General features: G+C 41.5%; 1 protein-coding gene across 1 annotated transcript; it reads right to left on the minus strand.

Annotated features, from left to right (window-relative positions):
* Nucleotides 1-292: 292 nt before the first annotated feature.
* Nucleotides 293-20,332, minus strand: LOC115366483 (von Willebrand factor A domain-containing protein 7-like). The gene is made up of 18 exons (XM_030061963.1): nucleotides 20,267-20,332; nucleotides 10,153-10,342; nucleotides 9,343-9,464; nucleotides 8,555-8,714; nucleotides 8,239-8,332; nucleotides 7,915-8,043; nucleotides 7,313-7,499; nucleotides 6,619-6,788; nucleotides 6,286-6,398; nucleotides 5,970-6,086; nucleotides 5,698-5,871; nucleotides 5,401-5,530; nucleotides 3,642-3,791; nucleotides 1,886-1,978; nucleotides 1,489-1,760; nucleotides 1,201-1,334; nucleotides 904-1,063; nucleotides 293-675 (listed from the first exon to the last, which is right to left on the minus strand). Exons 2-18 carry the CDS (start codon nucleotides 10,333-10,335, stop codon nucleotides 295-297), a joined length of 2,769 nt encoding a protein of 922 aa, XP_029917823.1. The 5' UTR covers nucleotides 10,336-10,342; nucleotides 20,267-20,332; the 3' UTR covers nucleotides 293-294.
* Between the last annotated feature and the right edge of the window lie 5,238 nt (nucleotides 20,333-25,570).

Genomic DNA, 25,570 nt, shown 5'->3' on the forward strand with positions numbered 1-25,570 from the left:
TCTCTATATATATATAGAGAGAGAGATAGATAGATAGATTATAGAATTCCTGGAAAATAGGGCTTTTTTATACTATATTATTTATGCATTAAAAGTATTACTTTGGGACAACTTTTGTTGTGTTATATAAGTGACTGGAGCAATACAAGTACTATATACAAGTACTGTATACTGCAAGCCGTCTTGGGGAGTATAGAGCAACTAATGAGGATATGGACTCATATCCTATGCACTCATGCCCTATACAACCAAACATCCTACCAAAGCTCAGTTTTGCTTTAACATATACTCTGCTTAAGGCCTGGCCATGAAGGTGGACACCAGCAAACACAACCACAGTGGTAGGGACAGGGTCAGGACAGGAGGGCCACCAGATTGCACAATGGAATGGTAGCACCTGCCCACATTGCCAACTTCATCAACTGCTATAAACTCCACGATCTGTGAGCAGCAGGAGGCGCTGTAGGTTGCCTGAACAACGGGAGCACTGAGGGAAGTATATGAGAGGGTTCCATTACCCTGCTGCAGGGTAATGCGCTTTATGCCAGTGCCTTTACCATCTGTGAGGTTGGCTGAGAGCTCCCAGCGCAAAGGGGAACACTTCAACACATGTTTAGGGCAGTCATCAGCTTGGACACTAACCACTTTGCATACTGGCTGGTGGAAATCTGTAATCTGGAGAGAGCATAGAAGAAGAGAGCAGGGAAGTTTGTGTATTAGTTAAAATAATGTATGAAATATAAATACAGAATGACTATTTACAGCACTGACTGGAGTGCCTGAGTCATGGTCATCTTTGTGGCTGGATAGGCTTTCTGTTTTTAAGCTTTCATGAATTGGTTTATTATGTTTTTTTTTTTTTTTCCTTTCCAAGTTGGTGTATTTTAGAATGGGCCAGGTTACCTTGGTAATGACGGAGAGTCTCAGCACGGCGTAATTGAAGTCAGAACTGGTGGGTGACCTGACACTGATAGTCAGAGTGGCATCAGTGCCCGATGGAGTATTAGAAGGCGGTGTAATAGTCAAATTAGCATTGGCATATTGACCTGTTTGCAAGTTGAGACTGTCAAAATAGTAACAAAATTTAAAGTTAGGGTTACTTTTATTGTGTGCATTTCAGCCACTTGAGTGCTTGAATTTTGTTTATCAAACATAAAATGCATATCAAGCACAGTTATGTGTACAGGTACCTCTCCTCACCTAGGTGGGAATGACATGGGGAAACCTTTGTCATTTTTAACATTGATGGAGTATGTTCCTCCAGCGCCCTCTGTCATGACTCTGAATTTAAGGAGGAAGGTTTGTCCTGGCTCCACACTGCTGTCTATCACAGCCTATGAATTAAAAAGGGAGAGAAAGAGGGGAGGGAAGGAAATAAAGGCAAAGAAGAAGCACATCCATCACCGTAGTCTTCTATTTTGGATCTAGAGTTGCATCTTGTGTTTCCCAGGTTTGAATAATGTAGAGGCAGGAAGTGAAGAAACTCACCTCAATGTTCACTTTGGAGACTGACATCTGGGTGGTGGACTGCCTCTGGAATAGGCTGTTTGACACTGTATCATTTCCTTTCAGTAAGATCACAAACTCTCCCTCAGGGACTTTATCAACAGTAACCAGCATGTCTCCATTGCCCATGTCAGATATTTTTCCATGGTTGAACACCTCAGATCCAGATACAGTCACCAAGCCAATCTCACCAACAGTCACAGAGGACGGACCTTTCCTGCCCAACACTGATACCAACAATTTGGCAGGCTGGCCTGGGTTTACAGACGAGAGACATGAACCACTGACTTATTTAATCACATTATTAATCACAACTGTATAGTTTCATGATTATACATAATGATTTAATGGTGCTGTGTAATAGCTTTATTGCAAGTACCTGCTTGTGGGCGTCCATTAATTACTGCATAACCTGGGTGTGGTCCCTGGAAGGGCTCCACAAAGTCATAGACAAAGGTGATAGTACTCTGGCCTGGAAACACACATACACTACTCACAAAAAGTTAGGGATATTTGGCTTTCGGGTGAAATTTACGGAAAATGTAAAAAGTTCACGCTACAGTGATATTATATCATGAAAGTAGGGCATTTAAGTAGAAGCATGCACTGGTGATTTCCTCATCTCAAACAATTTCTTGAAACAAAAGCCAACAACAGTGGTGGGTATACCACAACAAAAAATGTCAATGTCTCAATAACTTGTCATGTGCCCTTGAGCATCAATTACAGCTTGACAACGACGTCTCATGCTGTTCACAAGTCGACTTATTGTCTGCTGAGGCATGGCATCCCACTCTTCTTGAAGGGCGGCCCTCAGGACATTGAGGTTCTGGGGTACAGAGCTCTGAGCCTCTACACAGCGACTCAGCTGATCCCATAGGTTTTCTATGGGATTCAGGTCTGGAGAAAGTGCAGGCCACTCCATCTGAGGTAACCCAGTCTCCAGCAGCCGTTCCCTAATGATACGACCTCGATGAGCTGGAGCATTGTCGTCCATGAAGATGAAATTATGCCTGTGTTGTTCATGCAGGGGCACAATGACTGGATTAATGATGTTATTCAGGTAGTATGGGCTTGTCACTGTACCATTAGGGCAGTTCTGTATTGACTAGACACACCTGCCCACACAGTAACACCACCACCACCAAAGGCTCGTCTGGTGACAACAGTGGCTGATGCATAGCGCTCTCCTTGACGTCTCCAATATCGTTGGCGGCCATCATTTCTGCTCAACATGAATCGGCTTTCATCAGAGAACAGCACTGAGGCCCACTGGTCCCTCGTCCAGCGTAAATGCTCCCTGGCCCATGCAAGACGATGACACCTGTGCCTGGTGGTGTGGTCAGGTACCCTTGCAAGTCGTCTAGCACGCAGACCATGCTGATGTAAACGGTTTCGAATGGTCTGACATGACACTTGGGTGCCTCTCACCTCCCTTAAACGTGCCTGGAGTTGAGTGGCATTCATCATCCGGTTCCGCAGGGCACTGTTCACAATGAAGCGGTCATCAGTGTGGGATGTGGCCAAAGGATGTCCACTTCTATGCCTTTCTGTGACTCTTCCAGTCTCTCTGTACCTCTGTTGCAACATGCTGATGACACTCTGTGACACTCTAAGCTCAGTGGCCACTTCCGTCTGAGAACATCCTGTTTGAAGCCTCGCAATGGCGAGGTGCTGCTGATCAATTGTTAGGTGTCGTCTTGGTCTCATGATGTCAAAATGTGAACAGCGTGATGAGGAGGACTGTTTAAATACCAATTCTAACTGAACCAGGAAATTTATTGGTCGATTCATGGATCAAACACCTGTTGTGAATTTTGCCGTTAAACTCCTTGTTAGAGAACAGCAACTTGTGCAAAAAGTACTGAAACATTGAACAGTTGGACATGTGCATTCAAAAGTTTACAGAAGGTCATATTAAGTTCACCTGTAAAGGTTATAATGCATTTTAGGTTCATCCTGAAATTTCACCCGAAAGCTGAATATCCCTAACTTTTTGTGAGTAGTGTATACACACACAGAAAAAGGAGCACTCAGTAAACAATTACAAATGAGGCCTCATGGCCTCACCAAGACAAAATTTCAGCAACACCTTTTAAAATGCACTTCACAGCCAACAGATGGACATATCTGACCTGTGACCTTGAGTGTGTAGGGTTGGTTGGAGTTGACCCTGATCTTCCAGGTTCCTGTCTGCATGTCAGTGAGACGAACTCTCCTCAAGTTGCCCACTGTCTGAATGGTCCCCAGCTTACCACTGGCCTCATTTTGGCCCTGGCTCACACCTAGAAGTTGGTAACACTCATCATTAGCTGAATAAATATACTACCACAATTACATATAAATATGTAATTGTATATAAGAGTCATATTAGCTCCGGTTTCTTCCTACAGTCCACAGACATGCAGGTCAGGTGAATTGGAGATACTAAATTGCCCCTTGGTGTGAATGTGTGTGTGAATGTGCTTGTTTGTCTTTCTGTCCTACAATGGCCCGGCGACCTGTCCAGGGAAAATGAATGAATGAATGTTCACAGTCATATGATGTCAGCCATTTTTCCCTATACAAACTAACATTTACACAAATGCAAATTACACTGCCTTCCTTAAATGAACTCGGAGCAACTGAAAATTGTATGACTACAAGATTAATGGTGTTATTCGAAGTGTACAGTGCTTTAGATTTTAATGCTTTTTCATGATGCTACACTAGTGTATCTCTTAACAAAATATTTAAATATTTTATATTATAAATAAATAGGGAAAATGGAGGGAAATATAAATATTTCCCTGCACTGTAGACACTACGGTCCCCAGACATTTGGGGGCCCAAAGTAAAAACTAATTTATTCACACCTAAAACAGGGTATATGCAAGAATCTTGAAGTTAATTTTAATACCTTTTTAAGACTTTTTCAAGACCCTTTCAATATTTTTTAATACCGCACCGCACAACAACGGAGTACTTTTTACCACGGATCTTTTGTAGCAGAGGAGATATGTTGCTCAAACACTCGGTATGTAGTGTTAGTGTATGTTTATGAGTTGTAGAACATAATAAATTATCTTGAAGGAGTAGATACTAAATTATTTTTTGTTTTAAAAAATGTAAATTTATTATCAAACGGACCTAACAATTCAACTACCATGAGCAGTAGTATGCCTGTGTGAATGAGCAGAAGTGTGCATGTGATAACATAGATTGAAAAATAAGCCGAAGTGATACCTCTTCTCTGAATAGACAAGCTTAGCCAGTGTGCTGCTGTTAGCCAGTGAAAATATAGCGGAGTGGCAACTCTTCACTTTGTTACACAATGTCAAATGTCAGCGCGCTGCTGTTGCTGGAAAGTTTCTCTGCCTTTTGGACTCGTGTGGTGCCGGTGCAGTTGGTGTCATGTTTTTCTTGGTGGTGTAGGTGCAGGTGAAACGACTGTAGGGGTTGTGCCACACAGATTTGCTTCCCTCCATATAATTCTCCCCAGACATATGTTCATATTCCACACAAACCAGCATTTAATTCAAATTATGTCAAATTCTGCGTTAAAAATAGAGTCCTTTTTATTTGGCTAATTCTGCGATTCCGTCCGCAATTCGGCCCTAGTTAAGTTGAACGCATAGATTCATGTAACATTTCGGTGCGTTCGTAATATGCACTGGGAGTGCATATATATATATATATATATATATATATATATATATATATCAAAGTACAGGCCCTTTACACACCGCTGACAAAAAAAACATTGAATAAACCTAAAATTTGAAGGTTCACTCAACACGGTTCCCATCATCAGCTGAATCCACTGATAAATTCTGCACTCTCAATTTTGCATAGTCCAGTTGTGGTTGTTCGTGCCTTAGGTTTTTCTGCTGCAGTGTGTGGGTGGTATGTTACCTGCAGGGTTAGTGAGTGTAAAGGTAATGGAAGTTCCTGTGATGTAGATTGTGATGTTTTTCAGAGATCCATCCAACACAAAGGGGAAGGTTTCATCTTTAGAGTTTCTAGCTCGCTGAAGAACTGTCACCTGAGGAAGGGGAGAGAGTTTAAGAAGAGCAAGTGGAGGGATTTAATATCGCACTGAAAAACACTGAATTCTTCAGAATGTAAATTTAAATATGGAAAATGGAACCACTTAAGAGAGAATGATGTATGATGATAGGACTTGCTGAACAAAGACCTGTGTGGTCTTACTAGGGCTGAGGTGGAAGTGTCGAGGATGACATCTGTGGCCTGAGACAGCTCCTTCTTGGACACCTGGATGACCTGGCCCCCAGAGGCCAGAGCAAGGTCCTTGTAGTCATCAAAGGAGGCGGCACTGACAGAACGACGGCTTCTCCGACTGATCGGGGTAATTAAGAATGACACCTGTAGAGAAAAGAGGGCATGGGTTAAAGTGGACAACAAGATATAGAAAAAGGATGTAGAATGTTTTGTAAGTGTTTTGTTAAGGGGTTGGTGTCTACTCTTGACTTGGTGCTCCTGATCAGAGCACTAATGGTGTCCTTGAGATCATAGTCTTTGGCTATAGCATCAGTGAACACATAGATGTCAGAGGAGGCCGGGGCACCAGTTAGAGCCAACTAGAGAAAGAAGCACATACACGATTACTCAACCTGTTATTTGTAAAATGTAGTGTTTCAAAAAGGAGTTCACCGCACACTCAACCACAAACTTTGCTGAGGTGCCGAAGACTGTTTCTGACAAAATGCATTGCTTGGAAGATAGTAAGCCAATCAGTGGCTATCCTTATTTATAATGAAAGATAATATGTCACAGTACCTGGATCCCTGAAAAGCACATCTCAGGGGCATCATCGCCTCCTTTTGCCTTGAGCTTAGAAATCTCTTTTTTCATCACGTTAGCATCTGTTGTCCTTATCATGGGTCCAAAGTCTATACATAAACACAGAAGTTACTGACACTGCAGATTTACACCGAATCTATTTGAACAAAGATTGTCGTTCTTGGACCAGAACAGTACATGTATAGTTGAATCTGTCATGCAAGACTAAAGGCGGACAGAGTGTCAAATATGACAAAAAGTGTAACAGCCAGTTGCTAAAGAGCACTGGTAACATTTTTAACATGATTAGTTAGGATCAAGAGATCATACCAGGGTCATTGAAGGGAACCAGAATGTACTCAGAGGGCTCGTCCTGTGTTCCTTTTTTAGTGTCAATGATTTTATAAGCAATGCTCCTGGCCTGATTAATATCATCTGACATACTGCCCGTAGTGTCAATAACAAAACACACAACGGATGAACGGGCAATCCCCATCATTCTAGGAGAAAGTGAGACACAAAAAAAGAGACAGGTTAGATTGTTTTTGGAGCAAATTAATAGAGAAAATACAATGGTGAGAATATGGTGCGAATAACAATGAAAAATATTTTTCCAAATAAAGATGGCCAAAATTATTGAATTATATAAAAACATGTTATTCAAAAAAAAAAAAAAAAATGGGGCAGGTATGAGTTGATTATTTGCTTTTCCCCTGACAGTGGTTAAAGTTAAGGCAATAGCATTTGTTTTCTGTGTGTACGTTATTTATGTCTGAAAACTGTAGAATCTCATTGGCTCTGTTTTCATCTTTTTTGTTATATGACCCATTTTCTCTCCTTTTTATTAGTGCTATAGGCTTAACACTTTCACTAAACAGCTTTTTCACTGTGGAAACTGCAAGTTCTTGTCAGTCTGGGTTAGATTTCTTGATTGTCATTTGTGTTCCACCATATCTAAAAGTAATTCCAGATTACTTTGTCTGGCACTCACACACACATATGGTTAGGCTGTACAGCACCATACCTCAGGAAGTCATGGTCTCCAGCAGCACCCCGAATATCCTCCAGCAGCTGCAGGCTGGCACTGATGGCTGCATTTACAGCGGCTTTATGGAAAGCTGCATTGCCGGAGTGACTGTCATCTTTGTTGATCCCACCACGGGGGACTTCTTCACTGGTCATGTCACCTGTACCCCCATGACTACATTTACCTGGAACAGGACACAGGGCAGGTTAAAGAGACACATCCAACGGGGACATGGAGCAAATTGCTATTTCAATTGGACTTGTATGACATGGACAACAGTATGCTCTTCTGGGATGGATTCTTTTGTACAGTTAAATGGTCTGCATCTTCTATTATTGTAAGATGCATATTACAATATATTATATATTATTACATCTTAATTCACACAATCAGGGGTGAACAAGTAAATCTCTAATGTATCTGATGGGGTTGGCACTTAACTAGTTGGTGCCTTGACAGGCACATGCACCATGTCCAGAGTCCACAGAACCTGCTTGCCCAATAATTCAGGCATGTATATTGTGGCTTTGGTTGAATATGTGTGTACTAAATTTAAGCATGTTTGATTTGAGCTTTGGGATTATATATGTCACTGGTACCTTGAGGCTTGGTAGCGGAGGAGATTCCCATGTAGCCTGAGGTGAGTTTCTTTTTTTTCAGAATGTTAGAGAGGATTTGGTTGGCGCATGTCCCACCAGCACAGTCACTGCAGGTGGGAGTGTCGACATCTACACAAGCAAAACGCAAGGCAAAACACTAAATTCAACCTGAGACACACCAGTTTCAGATATTACTTTCTGGTCAGCAAAGCCATTGTACAGCATTAGTAGTAATGATTCCCTGTTGGAGTTTAAACCAACCATAATAATATAGATGTTATCTACTTTATGAGAACACACACACACACACACACACATACATACCTGCCAGGTTTTCCAGAGGAAGATCTGGGCGTATGAGGTTGATGTAAGGCTCTGTGTTTCCCAGCTCTACCCAGTTACTGTGGCTGTAGAAGTCCTAACAGTACATACACACTTTAATGTCATATACTCAGTATTTATGCAACTCATAAAGGAAATCATTATTTTACCATCTTTGCCCTTCCCATTCCTCCCCTCAGTCATTTAAAAACCCATTCTCCATCCTCCCATTTCCATCATGTGTTTTGTTATTCCCTCTCCTCTCCCATCTTTCCTTTTAGCTGCTCTCTCCAGAGTTGTCTCCCTCCAGCCCTCTCACCTGCAGGGTGTGAAGGACTCTGCCCAGCGTTGCTCTAGCGGCCTTGAAGTTCTCATTGCGAACATTAGCCTTGATGCTGGCCACGCCCTCTGTGATTAGGCCACGCCCTTCTAGGAAGGCCTCTGAGTTGAAGTGGTGTTTAGCACTGAAATAATGATTTTTTTTTCCACAGGTGATTAAGTGGTCTGTTGCTAGTAGACTACATAGATTTGCATGAGACTTGCAACACATTAACCCCACATAATCTGGTATAGTTTTATCACAGAATCATATTGTGCTGTTCTGTTCTTGTTCAACTGCGTCAATCACGCTATTTATATAGCACTTCTCATGTAATCCAGTGGAGCGAAAAGTGCCTCACAAAGATAGAAAAAAATAAAGAGAGCAAGAAAAAAACAAAAGACAAAAAGTCAGAAATATGGACTAAAAGTGAAATACTATAGGTTAAAAAAAATTGCAGTAAAAGGTCTGGTTAAAAAGGAATACTTAAAGCTTACATTTAAATTTGTCCGCACTGTCTTCTAACCTGACATCTTCAATATGAAAAGCTGCTTCAGCATGAGTTGTTGTAATTTTCAAAATTATTAAAAGGCCACTCCTAAAGAGAACCTGGGGAATCTACTCGGCTCATACCTTAATAGCAGATCTGACAAGTAATCTGGTTTGCACTACAATGCTAAGACTTGTGTCCTTAATCCTGAAGTTTTTGTTGTTGTTATTAGCTTGTTCTGTTCTGTTTTCTTCTCATCTCCCTTTCTACACCATTTCCCTACCTGTTCATGAAGTCAAAATCTACCACACCATTCTGGGCATAGATCTCTTGTAGCGCTGAGCGGAACATGCCAGCCGATACGTCCCCACTTGCTGCGGGACCAAGACAGGCCTGGACCAGCTCCTCAAAAGAAGAACCCTGGGGTCAACAGATAGTGAAGAGTGCGAAAGGGGCACATTATTAAGCACAGAAAATGGATGGGAAAGTCTGCCTATCAGCCAAAAGAATACCACATGACTTGAAAGCTATGTTTTGTTTGAAATGCTACTTTGGACAATGTGATATTGGAGGGTTTTTTTACTGCTGGACTGGAAATAAAGTGCTCCTTTTCCTGTGCCTTGCTCTCAGCACAGCAAATACTAAGGAGTAGAGCTGAACGATTAATTGAAATATCATTGAAATCGCAATATGGTGCAATATCCAAATTGCAGAAGTTGCAGTTCTTTGATATAGGTGAAATGTGTGACATGTGAAGTGACTGCCTTCATATAGCTATAGGAATAAACCACAGTGGGGACATTAACACAGCACAGAGATATTTCTCCCTTTCTGTCTAGATGCCACATTGTACAGACACAGGTTTCTTTGCAGAAACACTAACATGGGGAGGGCTTGGACCTGTTTTACACATGCACCTGCACATACATACACCAGCACTCACAAAGTGTGTAACTGCTGTATTTTTCATAGTATGAATCACTGAATGATGATTTTAAAGACTCAGAAAAACAGGTTAAATTATTACACACAAACAGAGCCCTGGGTGAGTGTGTGTATTTGTTGTGTGTACATTTTTACAGAATGCACATGTGTGTTTTCTGTTTACCGTGGGGTTGAACTGGTGACCAGAGGCCTCAACCACTGCCCGACATGTTTCCTTCACTTTTTGCAATAGCGCTGTTCTTGTAATGCTGACGTGAGTGGATCCACTGCCGCCGATGGGAATAAAGGCCACAGTGCGGCTTGAGAGGGCCAAGGCCAGCAGGGTGATGCCCAACACTGGTGACATGATCAGTCTGAAGAAAATGATGGAGAAAAATCACAAGCAATGTAAAACCACAGCCGACAATTCAGTTGCATGTAATATTGACTCTCACACTGTCAAACTTCTTTAGTTTGTTTGTTTGATATTTTTAATTCTGTTTTAAAAGACAATTTATTTGGACTATCCAGTGGCAATATCGATGTTATTGTGATACTTTATAAACAGGTTATTGTGCATTCTCTCTTACATTGATCAAAATGCTGACTTTTATTTTGAGGAATGCAATTTAACATTTCTGTTATCATATTTATATGTTCCTTAAGTACTATTGATAGGTCAACAGGAGGTTATTATGACATTGTAGGTATAATAGGTTTCATGCTAATGTAAGGTGTAGAAGTAATTCATATAAAAGTTAAGTGAATTCATATTTGAGTTAATTTAAAATATATATCCATATTTACAATGTTTACTAAGTTAACTATTTACATGTTTATGTTTAGACAATTATTTACATATTTACATGTTTGAATGTTTACATCAGCATATTTAAAACAGTTAAAATAATCTCCTGAATCTATCTCAGTGGTTTTACTCACATTTACCTTAGTAGGCCCTTCTAGCCTCTGATTGGTTAGCTCAGTCACATGTGAGTCAGGAAGAAGGAAGTGTTGTTGTTGTGAAGCTGATGAAGTGTGGGGAACAGTAAAGAACTGCATAAGAAAGTTATCTGTCTCCATCAGACTGTTTGTTGTTAGAGTGATCCAACCACCACATTCTAGACCCACAAGTTACACTAATGTTAGACACTTCTTTAAAGGGAAATGTTTGGGGGAAGGAATCTATATAATCTCTATATTCTCTTTAATCTCTTTATATATACATGTATACATATACAGTATGTGTGTGTGTGTGTGTGTGTGTGTGTGTGTTTATATATATGTATGTATGTATGTGTGTGTGTGTGTGTGTGTATAGTGAGACACTGTTGGGGAAAATTGTTGCATAATATGATAGATATTAACACCTTTGAATTAATATCATTGTGCTTGACAGATATTGGCGAGGCCAAACCAGTGGACCAAAAAACTATGAATGAACACATATGGAATTATATAGTAAACAAAAAATTATGAGATAACTCAAAACATGTTTTATATTTTAGATTCTTCAAAATATAGCACCCTTTGCTTTGATTACTGCTTTGCACACTCTTGGCATTCTCTCGATGAGCTTCATGAGGTAGTCACCTGAAATGGTTGACCAACAGTCTTGAAGGAGTTCCCAGAGGTGTTCAGCACTTGTTGGCCCTTTTGCCTTCACTCTGTGGTCAATCTCATCCCAAACCATCTGGATTGGGTTTAAGTCAGGTGACTGTGGAGGCCAGGTCATCTGCCGCAGCACTCCATCACTCTCCTTCTTAGTCAAATAGCCCTTACACAGCCTGGAGGTGTGTTTGGGGTCATTGTCCTGTTGAAAAATAAATGATGGTCCAACTAAACGCAAACCGGATGGGATGGCATGTCACTGCAGGATGCTGTGGTAGCCATGCTGGTTCAGTGTGCCTTCAATTTTGAATAAATTCTGCTTGTTGCTTTTCCTTAGTAGTGATTTCTTAGCAGCTATTTGACCATAAAGGCCTGATTCACACAGTCTCCTCTGCACAGTTGATATAGAGATGTGTCTGCCACATCTGTCTTATCTGGGCTCTAATCTTTTTGTTAATCTAATCTTCTTTTTGTGGTTGCCATGGCGGCGCGCATAGACGCAGTGGCTACAGCTCTCCACTCTCGGTGCCGTATTATATGTTTTTGTATGTGTGAACGGTTGTGTTTTTAGCTTAAAACACCACCTTATGTTGGGCAATGTACGCGTACAGTCGTCAGCACCTTTTGAGCTTGGGATTGTGCTGCGAGGTACCATTTTCGCTGGACTTTCATCGCTACCAGGACACTCCGGAGGACGCCGTTAGAACACCGGGGTCTCCGTGGATAGTTCTTCCCAGTGACAAGTCCAGGAGGAAACGTAAACAAGCAAAGGAAACAACAGTTATCAGGACCTTTTGAGCTTGGGATTGCGCTGCAGGATGCCAATTTCACCACACTTTCGTTGCTGCCAGGACATTCCGGAGGACGCCGAGGCTGCAGGGCCGGCGCGTTGACACGGCTGAAAGGACAGCCCTTTGGGCCGCCGCCTCCCAGCTTTTTCCAGCGCCAGGTCCATGGCGAACACGGGATGACGAACTGTGCTTGCACATCCAACAAGTGTTTCCGTGACTGTTGCATTTTTTCTGATATCAGAGACATGGCTGCAGCCATCTATTACTGGACTTGGCTATTCAACTAGCAAGATGCACGATGCTTTCTATTCTCCCCTGCACCGAAAGGACTGAGCCCTAATTTTGTTGCATTATTATACATATATGATTGTGCAATGACAATAAAAATCTATCTATCTATCTACCGTATTTCACCAATTAATCGCCCGGCCGCAAATAGCTGCCTGGTTCTTATAAACACCTGGGGTCTGCACCCATTTTGCGTATTAAATGCCCACCCGAATAACCGCCGGGGCGATTATTTGCATTATATTGAGGTAACCCAAAATAAGGCTATTCACCTTATTTTTGCAGAAGTAAACAGTTAGCCGCACAATAACTGTGCGGCGCTTCGGTTTTCTGTCAAAATAAGAGCGCTAGCTAACGTTAGAACAAAAGGGTGTACTGTAATATTAAATCGACAGACTGAAAATATGTTGGACAGTAGCTGTCATCACGATAATGACCTGGTGCAAAAATAAATAAAGGCCTGCAGCGAATAGCCGCCTGGTTCTTTTAAACGCCCGGGGTCCAAGTCGATTTTGCATATTAAACGCCCGGGCGATTAATTGGTGAAATACGGTATCTATCTATCTATCTATCTATCTATCTATCTATCTATCTATCTATCTATCTATCCATCTATCTATCTATCTATCTATCTATCTAATCTGAGGTGCTGTTAACTTGTGATTTCTGAGGCTGGTGACTCGGATGAACTTATCCTCAGCAGCAGAGGTGACTCTTGGTCTTCCTTTCCTGGGTCGGTCCTCATGTGAGCCAGTTTTGTCGTAGCGCTTGATGGTTTTTGCGACTTCACTTGGGGACACATGGGGACACAAGTTTTTGCAATTTTCCAGACTGACTGACCTTAAGTTCTTAAAGTAATGATTGTCTGTCATTTCTCTTTACTTAGCTGATTGGTTCTTGGCATAATATGAATTCTAACAGTTTTCAAATAGGGCTGTCGGCTGTGTACCAACCTGACTTCTGCACAAAGTTGCTTCATGGCAACTGATGGTCCTAACCCCATTAAGAGGGCAAGAAATTCCACAAATGAACCCTGACAAGGCACACCTGTGAAGTGAAAACCATTTCAGGTGACTACATCATGAAGCTCATTGAGAGAAGGCCACGGGTTTGCAGCGCTGTCAACAAAGCAAAGGGTGGCTACTTTGAGGAATCTAAAATATGAAACATATTTAGAGTTATTCAACAATTTTTTCTTTGCTACATAATTCCATATATCTTTCTTCATATATCTGATGTCTTCAGCATGTATCTACAATGTGGAAAGTAGTAAAAATAAAGAAAAAACATTGAATGAGAAGGTGTGTCCAAACTTTTGACTGGTAGTGTATCTTACATTAATTTTTAGTAAAACTTTTTAAAAAATCATTTTTATATAGACAGTTGATGATGTTCACAAACTGGCATGGGATGTGGACACCCCAGGACAGGAAGACTCTGCAACGAGTGATTAAAACTGCCCAAAACATCATTGGTACTCATCTACCAAGCCTCAGTGATATCGGGGAGGTAAGGTGCCTGCACAGAGCCAAAAGGATCCTAAAAGACGACACCCACCCCAGCCACAGCCTGTTCACCCTGCTGCCATCAGGCAAAAGATACAGAAGTATCCGCTGCCGTACCACCAGACTACAGAGCAGCTTCTTCCCTCGGGCTGTGAGAAATGCTAGGGATGAGCCGGATACTCGGCTGAAACGAGTATCTTATCCGAGTATGATCCGAGTAATATGAGTCAATATCCGTGCTCGTGATGAATGAAAATCTTCATTAGGTACCTGACTGTGTCCATGTTGTGTGATAGGCCAGTCACACAAGGCGTCCCTCCCCTACATACACACAGTACAGCGGTGCGCCGCTCACACACAACACACAGCGACCCTCCCCTACGCCATGTTCCCCGCTCACACACACACACACACACACACACACACAGGGACAACCTCAGCTGTCACTCACTCAGGTGTGACAGCTCACGTCGCATCTCTCTTCAGTAGCGGTCAGGTTTTTTCAGCTCGCTCTTCCCTTGGTCTGTAATCACTGATAGTCAGTAGAGTTGACTGGTAACTGCTTTTGAGCAGAGTTAGGGTTAAAGGTTAGGGCTGAATGCGACTGGCGTCGCATCTCTCACTTTTTTTTTTTTTTTTCTGTCTGCTCCCTCTTACCGGCTGGTTTCTGATATAAAGTAAGTTGGAAAACTTTGCTCGTACTGGACGCGGTACAGAGTCACAGTCTTAACACACACACACACACCACTTACACACATACATTAGCTCAACACACAAAGTATATTATTATTTTGATTTCATTTTGGCTGCATGCACTGAGAGTCTGACACTTTCTCACTGTAGTTCATAAAAAATAAATACAGTAGTAGTATAAATATTACAAATTAAGCTATATATCTATAAATCTATATAAATATAAATATAAAAAAATCTATCTATCTATATATAGATAGATATAGATATAGATACATACACTCTCTTTCTAGTACTTAATAATTGCCTACTGCATGTGTTGTATTCAATGATGCACTTAAGAATATTCATGTTTTGTGTTCATAAAAAACTTGTTCTGTAAATAGTTTGTTTACTATTGTGATCAAAAACATTGATCTGAAGCTTCTGAGGCTGTTCTGTAAATAGTTTTCCAAAAAAAACAATAAATATAGCAACTTCTGATCAACCCGTATCAATTTCAGGCTTAAAATAACCTACTGGTTAAGCCCCACCATTTCCGGTCAAACTCAGCCAACTTCCGGGTTTAGCCCCGCCCACTTCCGGTTTCACCCCCACCCATTCCAAGTACGGATACGGATAATGTAGATGGTTAAACAGATACAGATACAGATAGTGGTGTACTCGCTCATCCCAATTAAACAGACATATTGCTCCCTCATGTGATCGGATTGGTGATCGGTTTATTTAAACTCACTGATCGGTGATCGGCCCCAAAAATTCTGATCGTGTAAAGCCTAAAGCAAAGTATGAATGTGCGTAGATTACAGAACTCTTAACCTCAGAACAGTATCAGATCAGTACACCATCCCTGGAATATAGAGGACACCCTACCAGTCTTGTCTGAGAGCACATGGTTCACAGTCCTCGATCTGAGAAGTGGGTGCTATCAGGTCCCCATGAGAGAAGCCGACAATGTATCTCTCTGCTTGGCTTCTACCAGTTTGAATACATGCCTCAAGGAATTTCAGGAGCACCAGTTACTTTCCAGAGAGTCATGGAGCGTACAGTGGCAATATGAACTTTCTGGAGGTGTTAGTGTATCTTGATGACCTGATTGTGTTCAGACGAAAGCACAAAGAATATGTGGAGCGGTTGTTCAAAGTACTTGACCGGATCAAGGAAGAAGGTCTGAAGCCATCGCCTGACCAGCTCTGCCAGTTTGACTTCTGTCACCTATGTTGGGCATGTGGTGTCACAGGATGGAATAGCAACTGACCCATCCAATATAGAGGCTGTTGTATCTTGGCCGAGACCAAAAACTGTGACAGAGCTTAAATCCTTCCTGAGATTTTGCGGCTATTATCGCTGTTTTGTCAAAGATTTGTCCAAACTTTGCCACCCTCTCAACAGACTCCTTCAAGGGTATCCTCCACGCTCCCACTCCAAAGGGAGTCAGACCACAAAGACACCTGACAAGGCCTACTTCAAGCCCTCTGAACCCTTTGGTCCTTTCAGGAGTGAGCAGTTTTGGCATTTGCAGATCCATAGAAGCCCTACGTCTTGCACGTGGATGCTAGTCTGCTGAATGAGGTTGAAAGAGAGTATTTGGACAGTCATGGACAATATTGTTCTCTTTCTTTTTTTTTTTTTTTTTTCTTTTTTTTGAGGAAAATGTTCATTGATAAAATACACAGTTCAACAGTGGGAGGTGGGTGAGGGCTGAGGAGTTGAGGAGCTGAGGGTGGGAGGGAGGAGTCACGACAAGGTTCAAACTTTTTTGCTTTTCCAATTTTCATAGAAGATAGACTTGGTGAAGTGATACAAAAGTCAGAAAAGCTGAAGAGACTATACTGCTGAATTACATTTGAAAGAGAGTATTTTGTGAGCCATGGACAACTTTCATTCTGTTATTTTTGTAGAAAATGTTCATTGGAAAAAAAATTCAGCAAAGGGAGGTGGGAAGGGGCTGAAGAGTTATGAGTGAGAAGCTGAATGAGGGAGGGAGGGAGGAGACAGGAGCAAAGACCAGAAAGAGAGAAGGGAGAGGCTGAGGAGTCAGGAGCGAAGTTCTGCCTTTTTGCATTGCATTGAACAGTGTTAGAATATGTTACAATATGTGACCACATTAGTTCAACAGCATTAAAAATAAATATGATTTTATAGTTTTCACACAATTCATCTTTTTATTCATTGTGTTGGAAAAAACATAGTTGAAATCGCATGAAGTAGAACAACGTGGACATAAGAAAAAGTCCTTGAAAAATGTGTCATTTTTTTTTCATGCCTAAAGATGAATAAAAACACTTAGTAAAAAAGTTCTGACTGAGGTTTTCATAAGTCATGCATGAAAATGTTAATATCATTGTGCTAGATAGATATTGGCAAGGCCACACCAGTGGAAACAGGAAACAGGAGCAGGCGCACCAGACCCCAATGCCAGAAATGTTCTGAACACACGTACTCCAACCACAACCACTCCCCCATGCAAACCCCACGTGTGCCTGGTCATGTAGGCGAAATTAGCACTATATAAACTGATGCATGCGAGAATAATTCGGACTTTGGCTGTGGTTTCCATGTATGCTGTGTCTTTGATAAAAAATCCGGTAAGGCTGTAACCGGCGTCTGAGTCTGATTTCTCCCTCAACACTACATACACTACTAGGGCTGGGTATCGATTCAGATTTTCCAGATCGATTCGATTCAGTATTACAAGCAGTGATGGGAGTAACGGCGTTACAAAGTATCACCGGCACAGTGCCGGTGATTCCTACCCACTTTTCCAATCTGCTAAGTAGTATATTATGATCAACTGTATCAAATGCAGCACTGAGATCTAGTAATACCAGGACAGAGGATTTGCATGCATCATTATTCTGATGAATATCATTCAAGACTTTGATAAGTACAGTCTCCGTGCTGTGGTGTGGCCGAAATCCAGACTGAAATGTGTTAAAAAGATTGTTTTGCATCATAAAAGCATGGATTTGCTGGAAGACAACCCTTTCAATGATTTTCCACAAAAATGGCAGATTTGATATTGGCCTATAGTTACTAATTATTGTGGTGTCCAGATTTGATTTTTTTAAAAGAGGTTTTATTACTGCAGTTTTCAAGGCCTGGGGAAACTGGCCTGCTTTAAGAGAAGTATTTATTATCTGCAGTACATCCAGAGCTATGCAGTTAAAAATGGTTTTTAAAAAGTTTGAAGGCAGAATATCAAGGCAGCATGTTGTGGCCTTTAATTTTGAAACCGTTTCTGTTAGAGTTGTGTCATCTAGGTGGCTAAAATGTCCTAGATTAAACGGAGGACAGGAAGGCACAAGTCTTATCATTTCTGAGCTGGAACTGCACACTGGCTGTCTTATCTGTACTATTTTGTTTGCGAAGAAGGCTGCAAAGTCATTACATGACTTGTTGGACAGTAGTTCAGGAGGGAGTGATGCTGTGGGGTTGGTCAGTCTGTCCACTACAGAAAAAGGTGTGCGGGCATTATTACTGTTTCTACTGATAATCTCTGAGAAATATGATTGCCTTGCATTCTTCAGTTCCTGGTTATAGTTGCGAAGACTCTCTTTATAAGTGTCATAATATACCTGGAGTTTGTTTTTTCGCCATCTGTGTTCAGCTTGTCTACATACTCTTTTGTGTTCTTTAACCAGTGTGGCGTTTCTCCAGGGTGCCTTTTTCCTACTTGACAGAAGTTTGGTCTTAATTGGGGCGATAGAATCAATAACAAAAGAAAAAGAAAACGATCTTAGAGTTTTCAAGCCGAGATTGGATAAAAACAAAGCCTTGTTTTACATAAATACAGGGGTTAAAAATGTTAAGTGGTTCTCATTTACCATTTTATCTTAAATGTTTTGCATCAAACATTGTAGATGGGACTATGAGACCTGTTAAGACAACAATTTGTGTGTTCTACATGTTTCACAAGGAAGCCTAATTCGGTATAGAGACAAAAATTTGAATGTTACAAATATGTGATATAAAAATCTTGAGGTCATTTATAATTTGTGATTCACATCCAAAGAGCCCCCAAATTGTGTATGGAACCCTTCTTTTGGCCTAGAGCCCTCACACACATATTTTGTTAAATTATCTTCGGTTGTTGTCACCATTTTAATGCATTGTTAAGATCTCATTGCTCTGATATGAGAAAAATGTATTTATAAATTATTTATACCATTCAGTTTCTTGCCTTTGGCTACCAAATTGAAGTATGTAGCTAACGTTTGTATACACAAGTAGTTGGTGATATTTTTGTTTCCATAGGCGGAAACAATATATTGTGGGTGGAAAAAATACATTGTTCAGTGAAATTTAATTTCAGTCCTAACCACAGCTGTTTTACTATTTACTGCTTTAACAGACCTTGTCCCTCTGGGAGTTGTGCTGGTGTGTGTGTGTGTGTGTGTGTGTGTGTTGTCCTTCCAAAGGAATCTAATCTGATGATTATTTTCCTTCCTGCGTCTTCAAGCAGGAGGATGAAGAAACCACTCTGGACCACAGCCAAGTCCCCAGTGAAATTCCAGGTATAGAAATTAAAACTTAGTTTAACCTTACCCATCTTATAAATCCAGACCTTGGTGGCAATGGAGACACTCTGTTTGGCAAGGGAAAAAGGGCCAAGGTTTTTAGGCGAATCCCAGAGCCAAGGATCTGAACCTAGGATCTGATTTCTCCCTCAACAATACATAAAGCTACACTCTCACCGTAATCATAATTGAGCTGATAATAAACAAGTTTCAAGTCAACTAAGTGTATTGATACTATGTTGAATATTTACATTGAAAAGGCCTACATTATCCTATGAAACAAAACTCATACAAAGTTGATTTATATTGGACAACCTGATACAAAGTTGACACTTGGTTAAAAGTCAACTGATACTAAGGTCAATTTGAAGCATCTACACTGACTTAACTGTGAAAGTCAACTAATACAAAGTTTATACTAAACTGAATATAAACATCGGACAGTACAATAAAGTGTGACCAAAGAGTTTATTCACGCTGGATTCATTCATCCTTTAAAATCTGGAAGAGGCAACACTTATGCCATACTACAATACTGAGATATCCCAGAGAATATCTAGTCTCAAATCACAATATCAATATAATATTGACATATTGCCCAGCTATAATTTAAGTATATTATTTTCAAGTTCCTTTTTGCAACAAAGAAACAAAACATAAGATAAAATAAAAGGCTTTATAATCACATGAAGATAATTTGGCATGTTAAGATTATTGACTGCTAAATCTTTCCAAAAAAAATACCAAGCATAACAAAAAAAATACAATCACCATCATCAAGCTGAAAAAGTGTAGATATTGTTCAAAATATCATCAGCAGAGTTTAAAAAATGGCTGTCAGTGCCATTCCCTGTTGATCAAATGAACAAAATTATGAAATAGCGCCATACCTCAAGGTTACTCAACCAATATGAAATCCTCTCCCAGCAGTCTAGCAGGTAAGACCCCCACTGTTGAAATTTGACTTCTGAATGTATACTGCACCACCAGATAAGGAGGAGTACAGTTCAGACCAGTACAGGAAAGAGGGAGAGGTCTGTGTACGTGTTAGTGTGTGTGTATGTGTGTGTGTGTGTGTGTGTGTGTGTGTGTGTGTGTGTGTGTGTGTGTCATACTGTTTAAAAGTACTTTCTGAGATAAGATGTTGCACAACATTCACTGTCTATCAGAAGGGACATCCCTTGATCAGGATAAGTGCTTGCTCATGTGGGAAAATGCATAAAATTTTGGTTTTACCCCTGCACAGGCAAACATATATTTTGGATATCAAATAAAATCTCCAGGTACAACTAGTCTCAAGGTTCTCACTTAAACCAGCCCTCGTCAATTTTGCATTGTGAGCACTTAATGAATTATGATGTGCCGTATAAGGGTCAACCAGAGGGGAAAGAGAGGAAAAGAGATTGAGCTTTTCCAAGGTAAAACAAATATTTTTATTGGCCTCCATCCTAAAGCACCTCTGACTCACAATGTGGTGTTATTAACGAGCCACTGAGAGAACAGAACTGAGAGAACTTACACTACCTATGTTGAAATCTATTTTTGGGAACATGGTCCAGTTTACCATTTGATTGTATTTAATAATTTGTATTGACAAAGGACAGAATTATTTCTGTGGACAGAAATAAGTGACAGCAAAAAGTGCAGTGTTGTGTGTTCAGCTCATTCACAGTGCCTCTATTCCATGCACCTCATCCATGCCCCTATATTGCAACACTTACAGTAAAAAAAATAAAAATAAAAATACATTTGGCTCATTCCCGTTAACCCAGACACACATCCCCCAAATCCATCACCTCGATTGAGGTGTCTTAAAAAATTAATGCTTTGGACTTTTTCCTAAAATATCAAGTTAGAAAGTCTTTTCATATGGGAAATCTCCACCTTGGCTGCTAACCAAAAGCGCTGCGCACTGGTGACAACAGCATTGCAAGACCTTGTGGACCCAATGGGGCCACAAGGTTGGGTTAGGGTTAGAGAATCGGGAGCTAACAATACCTGATGGAAATTAGTTTTGCAAACAATACAAGCAAAGCCAAAAAAAAAAAAAAAAAAGAAGCATGGCAAGCGCACTCTGGTCACTCGGGCTTTCTGCGCGCAACGAGACGCAACTTTCATTATATGCTCAAATCGGGGACAGTAGAATGTTATTTAGTCAATAAATAAAATAAAAGTAGAATTGAGTGGCTCTTTTAATCGTGAGGCAGAGCCCTGCTGGTTGTCATCACAAAGAGGCAGACTGAATGCAAGTAGATATTTGGGAGAGTATAAAACTAGCAGTACTCTGGGCCCAGAGGACCATGACTGAGAACTGTTTGTCTCACTTGTTCATTTTATGGACGTCATATCCTGAAACGTAACGCCATACTTTAAAAACTGTTTTAATACTTAGGTGTAAGGACTCCTCACTCTTGACAACAAATCAACAAAGTGAAAATAGTGCCAGTCAGATGTTTTAATTCAGTGATTGGTGGTTTTTAAGTGGTTTGAACCAATCTCTGCATGTTCTGCACTGATTAGAGATAATTGGATACTGTTCATTTATTCAATTCTGATCTAAGTAGCCCAAACTCTGTAAGCTAACTATGAGCGTGTGGGGGAACTATGTACTTGTCTGGAGCATGTAGATGGTGTGTGTATGTGTGTGTGTGTGTGTGTGTGTGTGTGTGTGTGTGTGTGTGTGTGTGTATAAAATGCAGTATGACGTAATGCATGGTGGCAGCGCTACATATCAGGGAGTGAGTGATCAGTTTTCATTGAGAAATGCAGCAACAAATCTGCATTTGCCATATCATAGTGTGTTATACCAATATCAATAGTGTTTATTTGCTCAAGTGTCACTCGACTCACTGCTTGTTTAGTTTCACTCGAACTCACATTTTTAAATGCCAAATTACTATATTTAACAGTCAGGTACCAGGGGCCTCGTGTATAAAGACTTGCGTGGATTTCCTACTAGAAAATGGCGTATGCTTAAATCCAGAACATGCCGTATGCACAAAAAAATCCAGATGTATAAGGCTATGTTTACACGTAGTCGGGTATTTTGAGAAACAAATATTTCCCTCCCTCCGTTTTCCAAAATAACATCGTGCACACGGCATCGTTTTCAAAAAAGTTTCCGTTTACATCAACCCGCATAAATACGCCGTTGAGCGCCATCATAACTACACCAAGGCTATGGGCGGCGGTGTAGGAAGAAGGAGAAAACCATGCAAGCCAGTCAGAAGCCAAACCAGACAGCAGTCCACCCAGGTCGGACCCAAGGGATGCTGGCGGTGTCGCTGACTGGCTCTTTGTGTTGGAGGGAGGAGACTGACCTCCAAGCCCTCATTCATCTCTGCTCCTCTATATAAAAAAGCTGCTGTAATTGAAAATGCAAACATATGGACAGAAATGCGACTGCTACTGTGAATGCATCCATGATCATCACCATTATAGACATAATTTACGTATATCATGCCTATGATCACCATAGCCAAATGTAAACATTGTGCGCACTTTTGGCGCATAATGTGACGTCGGCTGCCTGAAACTCTGTATTTCTCCATTTTTCTCAGTTTACATGCAAACGCGAAACAGGAGTTTTCCTAAATCTCCAATTTTGCCGGAGTTTTTAGAAAGAATCGTTTTCAGAGGCAAATTCGCCGTTTGCGCGTAAATGAAGGGCACAAACGAAGGGAAATGTCTCCGTTTTTAAAAATACCCGTGTACGTGTAAACGTAGCCTAAATCTGTGCGTAAACATGAATCCAAGCACATTTCCTTTGTACATACCAATCAACGTGGAATTGAGCGCACATGTTGGAGTACCTGACCCCTCCCTTTCCACGCCCCAATTTAAATATGCAAATCATATTCAAATAGCCCTGCACCTGAGATTCCCCTTTCTTCATGAACAGATAACTACAAACTAAAGATGAGTAAGAGTGGAAAGAGGAGGAATTTCACTGATTGCGAGGTTGAAACGCTCCTCAATGAAGTGGAGGCGTGAAAAAATATTCTGTTTGGCAGAATATTCTCTGGCATCGGCAGTTAGCAGAAGAGGAGTGAGTGGGACAGTGTGTGTGCGGCGGTGAATGCCGTGGGGTCTGAGAGGCGCACGCTGGCCGAGGTCAAAAAGAAGTGGTCCGACATAAAGGTTGGCGTTAAGCGGAGGGCGGCTGCCCACCGCCAAAGTGTGGCCCAAACAGGTGGGGAGACAGGAGAGGAGGAGCTCACCCCGTTTGAGCAAAGGGTCGCCACAATTGTGGGTGACACTGCTCTTTCGGGGGTGGTGGGAGCATTTCTGGGTGACCCTGATTACCCCCAAGGTAAATATCTTTTTGGGTAACTCACAACAAACGTGTTTAGTATACAGGTCAATGGCCTGCTCACAGAGGTTCATGCATAAATGTAGCCTATGCATGTTATTATATGATTTGACAAATCTTTTGAATTTAACTTTAAACATGCCAGAATATGAAAGAGGATATCAAAGATTGACTCGTCTTTAAATACTGAATTTGTTGTTTTAAAAACAGACAATGAGACAGGAGAGGAGTCACAGCCACGTGCCACAGATTCGGGGGATTCCTCCAGCATCCCCAGCATCTCGGGCGTCACGCAGTCGGGGGATTCCTCCACCATCCCTGGCGTCTCCAGCATCCCCAGCTACACTATATTACCAAAAGTATTCGCTCACCCATTCAAATGATCAGAATCAGGTGTCCTAATCACTTGGCCTGGCCACAGGTGTATAAAATCAAGCACTCAGGTATGCAGACTGTGAAACAAGACATTTGTGAAAGAATGGGCCGCTCTCAGGAGCTCAGTGAATTCCAGCGTGGAACTGTCATAGGATGCCACCTGTGCAACAAATCCAGTCATGAAATTTCCTCGCTCCTAAATATTCCACAGTCAACTGTCAGCTCTATTATCACAAAATGGAAGCGTTTGGGAACAACAGCAACTCAGCCACGAAATGGTAGGCCACGTAAAGTGACGGAGAGGGGTCAGCGGATGCTGAAGCGCATAGTGCAAAGAGGACGCCGACTTTCTGCACAGTCAATTGCTACAGAGCTACAAACTTCATGTGACCTTCAGATTAGCCCAAGTACAGTACGCAGAGAGCTTCATGGAATGGGTTTCCATGGCCGAGCAGCTGCAGCCAAGCCACACATCACCAAGTGCAATGCAAAGCGTCGGATGCAATGGTGTAAAGCACGCCGCCACTGGCCTCTAGAGCAGTGGAGACGCGTTCTCTGGAGTGATGAATCACACTTTTCCATCTGGCAATCTGATGAACGAGTCTGGGTTTGGAGGTTGCCAGGAGAACGGTACATTTCAGACTGCATTGTGCCGACTGTGAAATTTGGTGGAGGAGGAATTATGGTGTGGGGTTGTTTTTCAGGAGCTGGGCTTGGCCCCTTAGTTCCAGTGAAAGGAACTTTGAATGCTTCAGGATACCAAAACATTTTGGACAATTCCATGCTCCCAACCTTGTGGGAACAGTTTGGAGCGGGCCCCTTCCTCTTCCAACATGACTGTGCACCAGTGCACAAAGCAAGGTCCATAAAGACATGGATGACAGAGTCTGGTGTGGATGAACTTGACTGGCCTGCACAGAGTCCTGACCTAAACCCGATAGAACACCTTTGGGATGAATTAGAGCGGAGACTGAGAGCCAGGCCTTCTCGACCAACATCAGTGTGTGACCTCACCAATGCGCTTTTGGAAGAATGGTCAAAAATTCCTATAAACACTCTCCTCAACCTTGTGGACAGTCTGCCCAGAAGAGTTGAAGCTGTAATAGCTGCAAAAGGTGGACTGACATCATATTGAACTCTATGGGTTAGGAATGGGATGGCACTTCAGTTCATAGTATGAGTAAAGGCAGGTGAGCGAATACTTTTGGTAATATAGTGTACATGTCCAGTGTCCCCGTTATCTCCGGCGTCAGTGCGCAGCAACCACTGGCTGCTGCTGCCCGTGCTGTGCTGGAGTCACAACAGGAGATCGTGAGGGCAGTCGGCAGTATCAATGATCGCCTGGATCAGCTCATCGGTGTCGTAACAAACAAACAAACAAACAAACATCAGCAATTCAATAAATGCTTTGGTTAACAAATGATTTCTGTGTCCTTGCCTCTTTTATATGGTTGAACTCAAATGTTGCCGGGCCCAAATGGCCTCAAGGGTAGGATGTGAAGCATTA

Source organism: Myripristis murdjan, chromosome 1 (assembly GCF_902150065.1).
Source record: "Myripristis murdjan chromosome 1, fMyrMur1.1, whole genome shotgun sequence".
NCBI classification, from domain to species: domain Eukaryota; kingdom Metazoa; phylum Chordata; class Actinopteri; order Holocentriformes; family Holocentridae; genus Myripristis; species Myripristis murdjan.